At 41.6% G+C, this 17,417-nt stretch overlaps 1 protein-coding gene across 4 annotated transcripts in view; it reads right to left on the bottom strand.

The window, feature by feature from the left end:
- ARFIP1 (ARF interacting protein 1) overlaps positions 1–16,367 on the bottom strand; it is a 63,802-nt gene extending 47,435 nt beyond the window's left edge. The window contains exons 1-2 of one of the 4 annotated variants that reach the window (XM_072121183.1): positions 16,178–16,334; positions 3,071–3,150 (exon numbers count right to left, since the gene is read on the bottom strand). In XM_072121183.1, the coding sequence (XP_071977284.1) occupies positions 3,071–3,148 (78 nt within the window). In that variant the 5' untranslated portion in view covers positions 3,149–3,150; positions 16,178–16,334. The other 3 variants (XM_072121201.1, XM_072121210.1, XM_072121192.1) reach the window with 3 other exon arrangements.
- Positions 16,368–17,417: the final 1,050 nt, after the last annotated feature.

Here is a 17,417-nt window from a genome sequence, read left to right on the forward strand (position 1 = left end):
TCATATACAAAAACCTTTTGTTTCTTTGTGCACTGACTCCAGCAGAGGTGGTCGTATCCGAGGAAGCCATCTCGTTTCTAAGGGACCATAGGATTACATTTATGAGAAATTATCTTCACACATCTTATAACATCTAATTGAAGAAATGTTTACATATGGCAAATTAACCCCTACGGGACACAGCATCTTTTGGCCTGAAGGACGCGGACCCATTTTTCAAATCTGACCTGTGTCACTATAAGTGGTTATAGCTTTGGAACGCTATGAGAAATCCAGGGGATTTTGAGATTGTTTTCTCGTGACACATTGTACTTCAAATTAGTTTAAAAATTTGGATGAAATCTTTTGCGTTTAGTTATGAAAAAAAACAAAATTTGGCAAAAAATTGGAAAAATTCTATATTTTCAACGTTCTAAATTCTCTACTTTTGATGCAGATAGTCATAGCACCCAAATAAATTCATAACTTACATTTCCCAAATGTCTGCTTTATGTTGGCATGGTTTTTTTAAGATTCCACATATTTTACTAGAATGTTATAAGGCTCAGAATTTAGGTATCATTTTTCACATTTTTTGTAAAATCACCAAAACCCGTATTTAGATGGACCTGCTCAACTTCTAATTGACACTGAGAGGCCTAAATAATAGCTAGACTCATAAATTACCCCATTGTGGAAACTACACCCCTCAACGTATGAAAAACCACTTTTAAGAAGTTTGTTAACCCTTTAGGTGTTTTATAGGGGTTAAAACAAAACGGAGGTGCAGTCTGAAAATTGTAATATTTTTTCACAATACACTCATTTTGGGTGGAAAATTAAACATTTACAATGGATTAAATGAAAAAAGGCTCCACAAAGTTTGTTACCCAATTTCTCCCGAGTACACCGATACCCTATATGTGGTGGTAACCTGCTGTATGGGCGCACGCCTGGGCATAGGAGGGAAGGAGGCGCCATCCAGATCCGATTTGCTATGTCACATTGTACAGGCTATAATTTTTTTCTTTTTTTATTGAGGACCTATAGGGGCTTATTTCTTTTGCCACATGAGATGCACTTTTCTGGTACATAATTTTGGGGCATCTATAGCTAATTGGTGAGATTTAATTAAAGCTTTGTTGGTGGAGGAAATGAAAATCGTCAATTTTTAGGAACATTTTTATGTGTTTTTTTTTGGCCGTTAACCATACCATAAAAATAGTATATTATTTTTATTCTATGGGTCGCCACGATTACAAAAATACTTCATTTATATATATTTTTTATTTTTTCCCATTTTTACTGAATAAAAAGTAATTTGGCAAAATTGTTGTTAATTTTAGCATCACCGTCTTTCATATGCATAACTTTTTTATTTTTCACCTCACAAATCTGTTTAAGGGCTTATTTTTTGCGAGAAGGATTGTTCTTTTTAGTGGTCTTATTTTAGATTGCGTAACTTTTTTAAATCACTTTTTAGAGCATTTTTAAAGGGCATTAATAAAAAATCATCTTTTTTTCAGAGAGAGTTTTTTGAGGTTGTTTTTTACGGGGTTCACTTTGCGGATCTAATAACGATTCTGTTTTATTATGCAGATTGTTACGGATGCAGGGATACCAAATATGTGGGGGTTTTGTGTATTTTATTCAATTGTACTGAATAAAAACTAATTTGGAGAAAATCTTATTCATTTTAGCATCACCATCTATTCATATGCATAACTTTTTTATATTTTGGCTGACAAATCTGGTTAGGGGCTTATTTTTTGCGAGAACAGTTGTTCTTTTTAGTGGGCTTATTTTAGAGTGCATAAAATTTTTTAAATCACTTTTTAGAGCATTTTTTATAGGGTATTAATTAAAAATTATCTTTTTTTCGGAACTTTTTTGCGTTTTTTTCCTCCGGCGTTTACCGTGCGGGTCCAGTAATGATTCTGTTTTATTATGCAGATTGTTACGGACGCGGCAATACCAAACATGCGGGGGTTTTTTGTGTTTTTATGTTTTTTATACTTTATTAAGTGTTTTTATGGGAAAGTGACATTTTAGGGGCTTATATTTTTATGTATTTATTTTTTATTTATTATAATGTGTAGTGTTAACTGTTTTTGCATTTTTTTTACTTATACATACTTGAACTTAAACCAGTGATACTCTGATCACTGGTTTAAGTTCAATACACTGCTCTACAATACTATTTTATTGTAGAGCAGTGTAAACTGTCTAAGCATGCTTGCGCATGCTCAGACAGTTTGCAGTCAGACCCGGAAGGGTTCTGGCTGCCATGGAAACCGGGCAGCTCCGGGGCACATGCCAGTCCTCGGAGCTGCCCAGGAGAGGATCGGATCCCCCGGTAAGCGGCACGGGGGATCCGATCCATAGGGGGAAGACCCTTACACGCCGCGGTCATGCTTTACCGCGGCGTGTAAGGGGTTAACACCCGCGATCGGAGTCGGCTCCGATCGCGGGTGTTAGCGCAGGCTGTCAGCTGTACTAGACAGCTGACAGCCGCTGCTTCTGGTACCGGCTCCGTTCGTGAGCCGGTGCCAGAAGCAGGACGTTATAGTGCGTCCTGGTGCGCTAAGTATCTAGCCACCGGGACGTACTATAACGTCCTGGTGCGCCTAGGGGTTAATGAAACTGAATGTGAGTGCCCAGACGAGAATACCCCTTTAAGTCCTAACATACGGGCACACGTTAATTTGGAAGTTGGGGGGGGGGGGCGGGGCCCTAGTCGTGTGAACAACCTGGGGCCCCTGGGATACTTAATCCGAAACTGAGGAGTAGGCCTCAATCAGATGGCCTAAAAATATTTGTTATACAACAGAGTCATTCCTTGGAGATTAAAAAATATTCACACATTAATATAGGAAAATGTTTAGTGAACGTAAAGATGGATTAGTAGCCTAAAGGGCTTGTAGGCCTCACCATCTCCTTACTCACAGAACAGTGACAAGAATGACAAGTGAGGACACTGCCTGCAGCCTTATGGTGATGTATAGTCCCCCTCATCCAGATAGCAATACACTGCTTGCAGATGAGGGAAGCCGCTAATAATGTCTATGTTATATTTATCTTAGTAACAGACCTCGGGGTCAGAAACAACATCTTCAGGATCAGGTAATGTTGCATCATTAGGAGATGTATCACTTGAGTGGTCAGACATATCTGAAAGTAAAATGAACAGAATCAGCATGCATTGTGTCAACTGGGGACTCTACCTATAGGCAGGATAGTAGACTGGTCATTCTAATCCAGGCAAACCCTTCAATCTATAGAGCGGATGAAGATACCCACACCAAAAAGTCACTAGCAGCATGCAGCGCAAGAATAAGCAATAAGCTAGAAATACAAGCATCCTAAAGGCTTCATATACTACAAGGATCAAGGGAGAGAAGCAATGATGTTACTCTGCAACAATACCTATAGAATTGAGTGTGGCTAAATTCAACTCTCAGGGTTGTATCACACTTCATGATCGTGATAATGTCAATGTCAGGGGGTTGGTTAAAGTCAATTTATTTGGCAACCACTAAAACTGGGTTCACTTCATTTAATTAAATTTATTCAAGTGTTTGCCATAGGTACATAAAAGTAACAGTGCAGCACCCCCTTGGTAATGTGGTGCCTAGCCAATCCTTTTATTAGATGAAAGCAGCTTCCTTGGCACTTAATAAGTTGCCCCAGAAGGTATCTTGGCAAGATCCGAGGTTTCGGTTTGCGAGAGAGGTTAGTGATCTACATAGAGGGCGTAGGAGAGGTGAATGCTACTACTAAAAGGGTTAATTCTAAGACAATAGTGATGTTACTTCTCCTTAACTCCATTCTCAACCATTAGTGTATACAGTCATAAGGTTATTTGAGACAGCCATGGTCAGTCTGTCAATCACAGACCCTGCAGTGGTCAAGTGCCAAGGATATATGATGCAGAGTCCCTGCTTCCCTACAACACAGCAGTGAACTATAATCATGACGACAGCAGGGAAACAGGGACTCTGCGTCATACAATACCATTATGCTTGGAGTCCCATCCTCCACACTGTGGTCACTCCATTAAACAGGACTCCATAATGCACATGGTGGTCTGTCTTATGGATCCTTTCAAAGGGGTGATTGTAAGAACTAAGACAGATGTAGCTCCTGATAAATTCCTGGTTCTATGGCAGTCCCCTTTGTGATCCATGTCCGAATGGAAATGCTTTATATTAGCAGTTAGCATCCAGTGTCCCAATATACTCCCAGTCAATGTAAAACTGGAAGGAGAAATAAGTTGCAATAAACAGCATAACTAGTGTAGTTTAGTAAAGAGTTACAACTACTGTCATGGACAGAACTGAGCTCCAGCAGAGTTTGCACTTCTCGGGATTGTCCTTTCAAGGATTTTGTAAGCACTTGAAAGCTGCTGTGCAGTGATGCTCCACTAGGGGGATTCTGGGAAAATATGCTAAGTTTTCCAGGATGGGATAAGGTAACCACGCCTCTTTTAGCTACCTTGTAAGGCAGCTTCCTTATCCCATCCTGGAAAACTTTGCATATTTTCCCAGAACATACAGGGCACAGTGCTCAGCAACCTCCAGCACACACAGTGACCGGGATAACCAGATAGAGGCTGCGTTACAGAACGCAATCCAGATGGGCAATGCCCCAGCCCCCTTAAATTTCTGAAAGCACTATAATCTGAAAGAAACCTGCACAGCTAAAAGATGATTTTAAAGTGTAAAGAAACGGCCAGCACACTATACTAACAACTGTGACAACAAAAAGACCAAGAGAAGTGTGTATAGGCCAAAAATATATACAAATCTTTATTCAATATTAACACCACATAACAAGCATTAAAAACACCTAAAAAGTACATAAGTACATACAAACTTGACCCATGTATAAGATCACAATAGATCCATACAGAAAATGTATTGTCTTATTTGTCCTGTGAAAAGTAAGTATGTAGGAACTCCAAATACACAATAATCTTTTAGGGTATTTTCGCCCACATTTGCTCCTCATCCACGCTCTATTTGTCTCAATTACTATGGATGGGTAACTATGTTCCGCTGATCAATTATTGTTTACCTCAGAGTGTGCCATTTGTTCCTATAGCATTGTATGCATATTGGTAAAAGGGAGCTGTATTTATTTGACTTTAAAGATTATTGTGTATTTGGAGTTCCTACATACTTACTTTTCACAGGACAAATAAGACAATACATTTTCTGTCTATTGGGGCGATGTGATCTGTATGGATCTATTGTGATCTTATACATGGGTCAAGTTTGTATGTACTTATGTACTTTTTAGGTGTTTTTAATGCTTGTTATGTGGTGTCAATATTGAATAAAGATTTGTATATATTTTTGGCCTATACACAATTCTCTTGGTCTTTTCGTTGTCACAAATTTCTGAAAGCAGCCATAGCCAAGTGCTGTGTGTGACAATTTCCTGACAAACCAAAACCATTGAATGGAGTGCTCAAATGGCCACTCCATCAATCTAATTCTCTGGATCACTGGGGGTCCCATCTGATCCTCCCATCTTGTTGGTAGAGGATGACTAAAATAACTGGTACAACTCTTAAGTTCTCCATAATGACATATGGCATGTAAAGTCTTGGCTGAAATTTATCAGCATGAACACCTGGCATAAAGGACAATGCAAATTAAATAATATAAATTGGTTGCATAATTTGTGAGGTATTCAAGATTTCACTAAACCACCAACCAGTTATGTGTGCAGAAGCGATTTTGAGTACGGACAAGGGGAAGGGAGAGGGGGGTGTTGGTTATGTTCACTTGTAAAACTAAAAATTTTCAATAAAAATGTATTTGATAAAAAAAGAAGAAGTGATTTTAGATTAGATTGGAGGGGGTCAGTGAGGTATTACTTATTGTATAGCATTCTCAGCCTTATAATCGGCCCCTTTAAACCAACACCTAAATGAGGAAGAAGTAAGAAGCTGCGGACTGAGACTATATGAAAGACGACAAGTCAGCGGATGGCGGCTTAATCAATGATTGCTTCTTCAGTGATTATTTGGTGCCAGCACCTGCAGCAATTCTCTCACAGCAGGTCAATTATAGAAGCGGTTATTAGCTGCGGCCGACAGATAAAGATCATGATTCAATCCCAGCCATGGACAGTCATTTGCCTTGATAATTGAATATCTGTAATTCAACGTGATGGTCTCATCTGATCATGCAGAATCTCACAGCAGCGCGGCTCGAGGGGATGGGAAGTGATCGATTGCTAGGGAAGTGCGCAAAATTGCAGAGGAGAAAAGCAGATATATAATACAAAGCAGAACTGTACTATACAGATCACACACAGGCTATAAATGGCCAAGCCCTGCCTGCAGCAAAGGGGATCACTGTTCTGCCAATACCCAAAAGAAGGAAACTCCCAATTAAAAAATTAACAAATAACACAAACACATAAAGTTATCTTATACCTGATATTACATTAATATGTCAATGTATTATGGACGAACATAACACTTACAGAGAAAACAGGTACAATAGGCAGAACAGAGAAATCTTGTATAATAAATGCAGACTTATTTTGTAGAAAATACTTTAAGTAAAAGCATACATTTTAGGTCATATGTATTCCAGAACGCAAGACAGCAATAGACCAACCTTTACATCTACACAACCTCCTACACCCAGTGCGCCAATGTCCAGGTTATATTCTATGAGATGAATATGGCGCAGTGTAACGAACATGTGCCTACGGCCTACAGAAGGATGAACGGAGCTCAGCTCTACCCTTCTCCATAGAGCAGCACAGGGTCGGCCCCCTAACACGTCGAAATATAGGACATGTGTACTCACCGCATTGTGACCAGGTGCCAAAGATGTCAATTAGGACGTTCGGGTGAATGAGCCCCAATACCGGCAAGTGGTACTTCGCACTTCCTATTAGTTGGTCTAGTTTTCTGCACCACAATATTGATATTTCTGGTGCACAGACTGGATTTTCTGGCACAATGGCTATTTTCTTTAAGGTCATGGGATTTTTTCAATAAGGACATGACCCCTTTTTGGATGAGTCAAAAACCTGCCTGTAAATGCTCCAAAACCATACATAAATGTGGCGCATTTCAAGTGCATATTACTCCAGTATTCTGCAGTCGACAGATTAATACATCTTTACCCCAATGAGGTCCTTTAGGTCTATAACGTTGCATTTCATGCCTTGTGACAGATATTAATACCCATACAATACTTTCAAAATTTATAAGCAAATGTCACTCACTAAATTGGAGGGGGGGGAGCATTTATATACATTGTTTTCACAAAAATTTCGATTAAACATTTTATAATGTGCTGATAAGTGTTTCTATATTCTACAAGTCTACAGTACAGGGAGCTTTCATATATAGGTCATACATCAGATCCTAGCAGTGTCCGACAACTTCACCATTTTACTATCCGTGCCAATGCTTTGGCCGCAGTGACAATACTAGGGAAGCATCGATTGTAAGTTCTTGTGAGAAGGACCCAGATTCCTTTTGTTTCATATGACCATTTTATTACTCTGTAAGGTCTTATTTTGTCTATATATGTACCCATAATCTGTAAAGCGCTGCAGAATATGATAGCGCTACAGACATTTTTATTATTATACATCCTGTGTTAGTTTACAATCCTCTAATATTCATTCCTGAGGATTTCACCTGACAACTTAATGAAGGCAGGAGAGATAATCCGACCACGGCCATAGCTAACCCTCTCCTCTGTTCTTTCTTTCACACCCCTCTCCACTTTTCTGCATGAGAAAGAAGATTTTCTTGCTCAGCCAGTTGCTGTTGTAAGGTCCATTGTTATGATGATAAAGTCTAACACTCAAAATGACGGAAAAGTTTGCATTATATTATTTCCATGTGAGGCCGTTGCTATCTATTCTAGCTGCATGCGTGAGCAAGAATTAGCTTCAGCCAATATACTGTAGATAAACTTATTCATTATAATCTGGTATAAAAAGTAGTTTCAGACTTTAAAGAGTGCAGATTTGGTGTACACACACATTCATATAAAATATATACTCACACTCTCATAGATTTGTAAATTTTGAGTCTGAATTTAAATAGACAAAGGATTTCTGACTTGGAAGCACAAATGACACCTGGCAGAGTGTAGAAAGTGACGTCTTGTGATGTGACTCCATCCTCCAGCACGTCTGGCTGCTCCTCCTCCTGGCAGTCACTCCTTAGGCTCTCTGGGTGTGCTGGACACGTACACGGCAGTGCTGATGTAGCTGCAGATGTGTCACATTCCCACGAGCTGCCTGCCTCATATTCAGTGTATGGATAGGACAATAATACTTCTATGACAGGTCCTTCCTCATACAAGTCCATTTATGTTCGTCATTTTCTCTGGTTTTCTGCAAATTTTTACTTTTCTTTATGTTAATAATACAGCACAATAGGAAAAAAAAAACCTGCGGCACTGATACCAGCTGCCGGAGTTTACAGACAGAGGACAGATTTACCTAAACTGTCTAAGGGCTGGTTCTTACTGAGGAAAGTGACACAGATTTTACATCTTGTAAATCAGTGGTAAATAAATAATCCAATTGGGAGACCAACGGGGAGAATAATAGGATTTCAGATACTGTACTTTTTTGCATCATGATTTTTGTGACCCCAGAAATAAGAGCATTAAAAAGGGCCTTTCAGGGCGATTTGAGATCTTAATTCACCAACAGGTCCTTAAGACTGGTGGTTTAGTGTCCCAAAATGCCCTTCACTAAGTACCTCTGTGCCCACTAGGGCGCATCAAACCCCTCTCTTGTGCTCCCAGCGATCCTTCACAGAAGCCGGAGCACTACACCTCGGCTTTATTGTGCACGGACCGGAGTGTAGTACGTCGGGATCACTTTAGGACTTCAGGGGGAGCACAGGAACAAGGCAAGTAGAGACTTGCTAAAGGGCGATTTGGGACACTAAACCATTGATCAATAATTATCTGAGGGTGGTTTAGTGTCCCAAAACGCCCTGAAAGGCCCTAAAAAGCCCCTTAAACCAACAAATGTAGCATTCTGATGGTGAGTGTAATGCCACATCTATGAACTGCTACTTTTTAGCAAGTTGAATAAAAAGTTACCACCAGTCCCCCCTGGTGTTTCTGGAAATATCTAGAGACAAAACCGCAACTTGTTATAGAACTTTTTTTTTTTTAAAGTTGCAAAACCGGTGCATAAAATAACAATGGTGCTAGATTTATTTAAGTGACAAAGCCACAATGACAAATCTAAAAGCCAGTGGACAACATACACAGACTTAAAAAAAAGACCCGTCAGGACACCTTGTGCAACTACAGGTCCTTATGGACCAGGGGTTAGTGTCCAAAATTGCCCCGATGAGATCTCTGTGGTCCAAAATATACTTGTGTAGAGATTGGTGCAATGAGGTGCATCTGAAACATCTCTGGTGCTCCCAGTGCATCCTTCAATGAAGCTGCAGCAGTACACACTGCTTTCATTGCTCCAGAATCGTACCCACAGCACATGGAGGGGGAGGGGGTGCCAGTGGTAGGAGCCCCAGACCAAGGCAAGTATGAAAGTTTTTTTTTTTATAGCGGGCACAGAATAGAAAAAAAATGGGCGATTGGGGAGACTTTTTCCACAAGCAGACATGCCCTATATACCGAGAGAAAAGTTTTTGCATAAAGTGACCTATTTTGGGGATTTTAATCTTAATTTGGCGATTTATCCAATAGTTTTATAGTCTAAAAACGTAAACTCTATTGAAAGGGGTATTCCCTCGAAGACAAGTTTCTTAAATATACTCACAGACAAAACAACACATACCCTAATTCAATGTTGTTAAGAAAAACACAATTTCACAGATAATTCCAAACTGTCTGTATCAGTCCTAGTGTATACAATTTCAGTTGCCGCTGGTTTCTGACCCCGAATCTTCTGACTTTAGGGCAGCAGTCATCTTGCCTGACAATACATGAGCTTCTCTCTCCCTCTGCTCCTCCCCCTGGATTCCAAGACGAGCTCACACACTCACACCGACGTCCTGCAGGCAGCAGCGCGAGGAGAACAACAAGCTACAGGCACATACCATATATAAGTATATACTGACCAAAGTATCAGCCTAGACCCCTAATTTTAACAAAAACTGGAAAAACATACTGACTAGAGTATAAACCAAGGGTGGGAAATGCATTGGTCACAGCCCCATATAGTATATAGCCTGATAGCACACCATAATATATAGCCCCCCCCCCCCCCCCCCCAAGTATATAGCATGTTCCTCTTCTAGCCATCGCCGCTCCCGCATGGGCTACATGTTCCTGCGCAAACATCGGGTGCCAGATGTGGCACTCAGGGTCCTCTCTGTGGGCACTCAGGCCATTGCCCCAATTTCACCAAACAGGATTAAATCAACCAAATCTTCCTGCAGTCCCAAGCAACTTAAAAGATGATGCTCTCAGGGCTATTTTAAAGTGACACTTCATTGGCTGTTTGGAACTGCAGGAAAAGTTAGAAGGTGTTGACAGAACTGCATTGTCTTGGAGGTCTTCCTGCTGGACCCACCATTCTTCCTGGAGAGAAGCAACAATGATGGTCTGAATTTGTCCTCCTTCTTTCAACTGTATTGGATGCCTCAGGGGGGCCTATACAATTGAATGATGTTGAAGAACAGGTAGCAACAAGTTACTACTTACACAAGATAGAGAAAAATATTTTCACTATGACCGGAGCTCCAAGATTTCTAAAACTTCGATGAACAGCACCAATCTTCAATTTCTCCTGCTGAAAGTATGTCACCATTCAGACTAGCACCATCGCACTCTCATTCTCCTCCTTTATTATATTATAACTGGAAGACAATATGCAGGCAGATGGTGTGGTACGTTCCAACAAGGTTAAAATTTATTCCAGTTCATTATACTCACAAAAATCCAATAAAAATGCGCATATCACAAATTCACATAACGGGACGCTAGCTTTCTCTCCGCCCAAGTTACTACTTAAAATGCCATGCTGGCACTTCATGGTAAATAAGTGGATTCTGGTTGTAGTTTGGGCACTCGGTCTGCAAAAGGTTCGCCATTACTGTCATAGGGTGTGCCGGCACACACATTAAAATGTCAGCGCAATGGAGCAGCAATGTATGGAAAAGGACCTGCCAGGAGTTGTCGGAAGGAGAGTACACTTTTTGTTTTTCTTGACTTGAGTATAAGCCGAGTTAAAAGGTTTTCAGCATATTTTTTTTGTGCTGAAAAACTCGGCTTATACTGGAGTATATACGGTCAGTTCTTTATCCAGGGCAGCAGGTATTTGGTAGAGTATGTAATGGCTGTGATAACAGAGGGGAGAATGACATGTGTAATATGCATCTCATGGATCTCACCTCTGATCTGTCTCATTTCTCTTTCTATGTGTCCGATACTAGTGAATGTACAGAAACTAAATGAAAATGTATATAAACCTTGTACCATGATAATCTAACCACATTTTCAGCACACTGTATCATGAAGTGTCTGCTCAGAGAGTCCCCACCCACACTCTGGAGTAAAATTGTAAAGTTACGGATTAAAGAGAACCCGTCAGGCAAAATAACCCCCCCCCTAATCTAAATAGATTTTCATAGACTGCCATTAGAGAGTATTGCCTCTATCCCTTCATTGTCCCTCTACATGCCTGTAAACCTAAGCAATGGGGTCCTAAAGCTGTATGTAAATGACCTGTGAGATGTCCAATGAGTCATTAGCATATTCAAGCTGTCCAGCTTATTCATGAGTGGGAGGCACAGCCACACCCCCAGTGCTTGACTGACAGCCTGGATAATGGTGTAATGGCTGCTCCATGTGCTTGCTGGTGGCCACGCTTCCTGCAGTTTGTGTATATGTAAAAGATACAACAGCTCCAGGCAGCCATGATATAGCAGAACATGTCAGGTACTTGTGTAGCTCATATCTGTGTCTCACATGTTATAGCAGAACATGTCAGGTACTTGTGTAGCTGATGTCTGTGTCTCTGTGTATTAGGAGGATGCAGGATATCAGCAGATGCAGCACAGACAATAGCAATGCTTTACTATACATTACACACAGACATGAGCAGGGGGAGGAAAGGGGAGGGGGAACAGGGGTGACATCACCGTCTCTGACCATGTGACCAGCCTCATTTTCATAATACAGAAAAGATGATTGTATAATGATTAAATGTATGAATTCATTAGATAAAGGCTGGAATGGATCTTTGTGAGCTGCTCCAACAGGTAGAGGTGACAGGACTAGTGACCTGATGACAGGTGTCCTTTAAAAATGATCTTCATTGAGATTTGAGAATTTATTTTATGGGCAAACCCCATTAAGCCCCAAGAAACATACATAAGGGTATTTTCACAGATCTGCGTAGCTGATATATTTGAGTCAATTAAAAGTATTTTCTCCAAACTAGGCATCCTACAATGATATAATCCTGCCCTGATTCTCTAGGAATATGATCAGTAAGCTGTGCCCTGCAACTTAAAGGACATCAAACATCAGATTCCCTGATGACTACTACTTGCCCCGACCACTATTGCAGTAATGTTCTTTCAGTATAGATTGGAATAGACACATTTAGTAGAATTATATATTCTACTCTGCAGAGCACCTCTGGGCTTCACCACAATGTAATTTAAATCACCCTCCCACTCTGAATAGCACAGAGGGCTCAGAGAGCTCCAGTAACTCTTGCACATCCCCAGCCGGCAGCACAGGAAACTGGTGCCGGGTAGTGGACAGTGCAAATGAGTAATCATTACTGCTCCCTGGTCCACTCCTGCCTCTCTGCACTGTGACCTCACTGCTTACGGGTCCTCGTCTGCCTCCCCACTCTGTGTCCTGACTAAAGACACTGGTTGTATCCGTCGAGGTCGACTTACCCCTGAGGAAGTCACCCCGAGGTGACGATAAGCGTGGGGCCTCTCTGCCTCCCTGGCTCTGTCCAGCCTTACCCCCTTGTCAACCTGGCTCTTTGAAGATTATATGGTTGGGAATTGTATTAGTAGGGCAGGGTTCATACTTTGGTACTATTCATTTACATATTCATGCACTCCGCCTTACATATATATTGTGAGTTTGTACTGTAGGTTACTTGTGTATGTGGACAGATTGAGCTAGGGTGAGCTGGGTCACACTTTTACCCGTTGGAGTTGAGCACACCTAGTAGGTGCACTTTAAGTGTTTTTATTCTTTACATGTCTTGTCCTTGTTCATTATGTGGTACGTACTTGTCAGCTGTACTGTACTGCTCCCTGGTCCTTTCCTGCTCCTAGCACTGCCCTGGGTACTGATGCTTTTGCATAAAACCAGTGTGGAACACGAAGCAAAGCGAGAAGAAGCGGCAGTATGGTGCAGGAAGGAAAAGAGGAGACAGGAAAGCATTATTTTTATGTCTGCTCTAGGGCCACCAGTACTTTTATTATCGGTTCTGAATGCAGTATTTATTTGCTGGGATGGCATTTATAATTTTTTTTTTTTTTTGGGGGGGGGGGGGCATTCTGCGCTGTACTGTTGTTGTTGATGCATCTCAGGTACTGGTTACTGATCTCCCTTAAAGTTGAGCAGTAGGACAATATGGCCCTTGGATCAATAAATGTTGCCCACTCCTAGCCTAAGTCCTTAGGTCAGGAATTTCTGTAAAATTTCTTATATGTTTGTGGAGTCGGAGACGGTCAATTTTATCACGACTGAAAACTACACACCCCAGGTAGTAATCTTCTACCAACAGGAACTCTGATGGTACATGTCTTAAGAATGAGTACAGAGGGCTCAAGTGTACTCACAAGTGTATTAGGGCTCTGTACATCTTCTGAGGAAGCTATGGAGTGAAGTACTGGGGGAGTCTCCTCAAACCCTTATAAGACCGTAGCTGTAATATCTAACCAGAAGCCTGTGACAGAAGTTATTCATGGAAGAGGGACTATGATGTGTACAGTTAAGAGATTGCATACACCAATATAAATGCATTTTCACAGTTCTGCAGCTAACAACACACAAAGGTAAGGTTACACAGATATCCATGGATAATCCCTAACACCGTCTGCAATATTGTATGATAAAACTGCTGACCGATTCCCTGTAGTAAGAGAAGCTAGGGCGTTATTCTCTGCTTTTATGAACAAAAACAAGGAGTGGGTCATAAAGTGGTCAAAGCCTCCCTTGTCATCTTTGAGGAGGTTTTCACATATTGGGCTCAAATCACATTAAGGAACACAATTCAAGTGCAGCCTAGTGGAGCTACTCCGGGACACAGATGTGTTTAGACATGAACGCTTGCATTCAGGAATAAGCAACATATGTTTTCCATTGTTTACTGGCATAACACGTGTTGCTTGTTCCCAATATCAAGCAGTTAGGTCTAAACTCATCTGTGTTAAGGACATGCCTTAGTAAATTCTGATCTTAGTTTTGGCTCACAACACAAACCAAAGCAGCAACGTGTGAATAAGGTCTATGGCTAAAATAGAACCATAGCCAAGAAGGATGCTGCTTTTCAGCCTCTGTTCACATCAGACACACACAGGCAGGTAAGTTTTGCTAAAACTACAACTATCACTTTGTAACCTTATTCCAAATGTAAACTATTGGACATCTCCTGACACATCCTATCCAGGTACGGCCTTATGCCTATAGGGAATATGGAAACATAACTATTTTCTAAGATTCTTGAAACTGAGGTGAGTGCACACAGCCGTAAAAGATATAAAGGTGCCGAGTATAACTGGATCTAACCCTAAGACTCCCACCCAGAAAAATCTAATAGATTAAAATCTGCACCCACAATAGTTTTCAGGGCCCTACTACTGAACTACTACTCCAGTACAGTAAGATCTGCCCCACTGTGATCTGGCTCCCAGCTACAGGAAAAACTTGTCTACCTTTGTCTGAACTCTGAATATCCTGGTTCTTTCAGCTACTTCCTTTTCCTTATCTTCTTTTGCAAAACAGTCATAAACCTTAGATCTGTAGGTGTTATCCAGTGAACTCTCTACATGGAGCGAGTAATTAACCCCTAGAATTCACCTTCCCGAGTCCGGCCCACCTTCGCTGTCCATACTGCATAGTAAGAAATGAGTTAGGGGCAATCATATGTGCTTCCATGTATTTATCTTCATCTGCAGATAAACTTGTCACACATCACACAGTCGGCCTCTGCAAGGGATTAAGACGCTTGGGTTTTCATTAGACTCAGGATTATCCGGCATCTGCCATGTCATATCCTAATATATTGACTTAGTTATTACAGAAATTAGGGAAATGATTGTAGCGGAGTCACTCAATCCATCTTCCACACACACAGTATGGAGATATAAAGGAGACACATTTCTAGAGCTATACAAGGACAGTCTTGATATCCTTAGTGCTGTAGTCAAATGCTCCTAAGGGTTTATCCAGAATCCACAATACCCTTCTCCCAGTCTGGGACCCACTAATGGAAATGCAATTTTTAAATCATTTCTAAAAATTCATCCTTTTTCTTCCACCTTTGTTTCTGAAATACATTCAAGGGACTGCAGACTTTATGCGTATAGATAAGCCACCCACTTCTCCATTATACTGATGCAATAGGGGGCTAGCTCAGCTACTGTACAGAGGCCCCCTACAAAGGCATCAGAGAGGGACAGAGAGCGAAGGTGCCGGACATGTGACCCATTTCCAATGTACATTGAGGCTATGGTTTAATCCTAGATGACTGTCCCAGGAAGTGCTTGGTCCAGAAAACAAGCACATGATATAGTCAGTATTTCATGTAGGGTACAGTGGAAAACCCATCATAATTGAATAGTTAGTGTGCCCCCCTTACTGGTCTTAGTGTTATCAGTATAAGTTCACCGCCGAGCAATGGAGGGGTAAACTGCAGATTTGTAGGATGTCAGGAGGAAGGGGGTGTCTTACAGATCACCTATATAAATAGGCCAGACTTACATCACACATATATACACTTTGTGCACCATGAGCAGACTCCTACAGTAAAGATCTTCAACTAATAGAGTACAGACACAAGTTACTGAGCCCCTCACCACAATCCAGAAGAGCATAGGCTGCACTGTGTGTAGGTGGGGGCTTCACTGGCCATGGCAGGAGAAGACAGTGACCCCTGCTCCCCTCCGTACAGGTGCACTCCCCGCCTACCTGTTGCTGCACTTCTCTCTCACATGCAGCAGTAATGGAGACATCCCGCTTCTTACCTGCCAGTGACAGCGATCCCTCCCCACGTCTCCTGCCTGTACCGGGCTGCCTCCAAGCCAGAAGACTGACCCTACACCCGCACAGACACTTCCAACACCACCCGGAAGTGGAGCCGCTTAGCCGGGGCCCTCTAGCCACAACTATCAACTCTATGATCCGGATTTACCGCTGAAGTCACGGGATGAAGCGTGTCATCCTCTACCAATATGGCGGCGCGTCACACCCGGCTACACGTGTTATCGCCCTCTGCTGTGTGGGAGGAGCAAATGCCTCAAATCCTGTCAGAATAATCACAGGACTGCGACTATACTTCAATGCAAAAATATGTTAATTTATCAACAGCTTCTCACTATGTTACATAATTAGAGGATACATTTGCATATTTGAGTTGAATTTAATGACTGCTCTTTTTTTTACAAGTATGTTTTTACAATAATTAACCCCTTACTGCCACAGATGTATCTCACCTCAATCACCTCAAGCTATTTTTCTGTTTTTGTCAATGCCTTCTACAAGCTATAACATTTTATTTTTCTGTCACTATAGCTGTGTGGCAGTTTTCAGTGTCCGCTCGTTTCCTCTAGGGGATGGGGGGGGGGGGGGACTGTTTTTTACAAGTTTTCTGGCATCTTTCTTAACAAAATATTAACTTTGTATAACTGCCAGAGGCGCTCAGGCTGACGGTTTCCCCCAGCTCTTAATTTACACCCCTAAAGTTAAAGGGCATGGAACAAAGCTTTCTCTGAGCCATAGAAGCACAAAGATCCTGCAGGGGACACAGAAAGGGGCTGGGAATTTATCAGGGAAGGCTGCAGGCCAGCGCCAATTATCGGGCCTTTAAACTTTTGCGAGCTGGCGCGTGCCATTGGAGACGGGGATGCACGTGGCGGATAGCTGAAGCCGCGGAGACCGCCGCTGGAACCAGGAGAGGTGAGTTCACCTGCGGGGAGGCTTTGGGGGCACTGGAAGGCACAAGGGATATGGGTCACAGGGGAACTCGTGACAATATAATCTTTTAACACACCTAAGTTACTGGAGTCTGTCACAGCAGTGTAGGAATGCTAAAAAAATTTTATTTTTAAATAACTGTATCATATACACAACAGTCACTTTTTCATCTAGTAGCCATAAACTCTAGTGTTGTGGGAGATCACCAAATACAGCGAGAGCAAAAATACAGGACTATTTCATAAATCAATGACTGACGTCCTCTAACAATTACTGCTCAGTTATGTATCT

This window comes from Engystomops pustulosus, chromosome 1, assembly GCF_040894005.1.
Source record: "Engystomops pustulosus chromosome 1, aEngPut4.maternal, whole genome shotgun sequence".
NCBI lineage: Eukaryota > Metazoa > Chordata > Amphibia > Anura > Leptodactylidae > Engystomops > Engystomops pustulosus.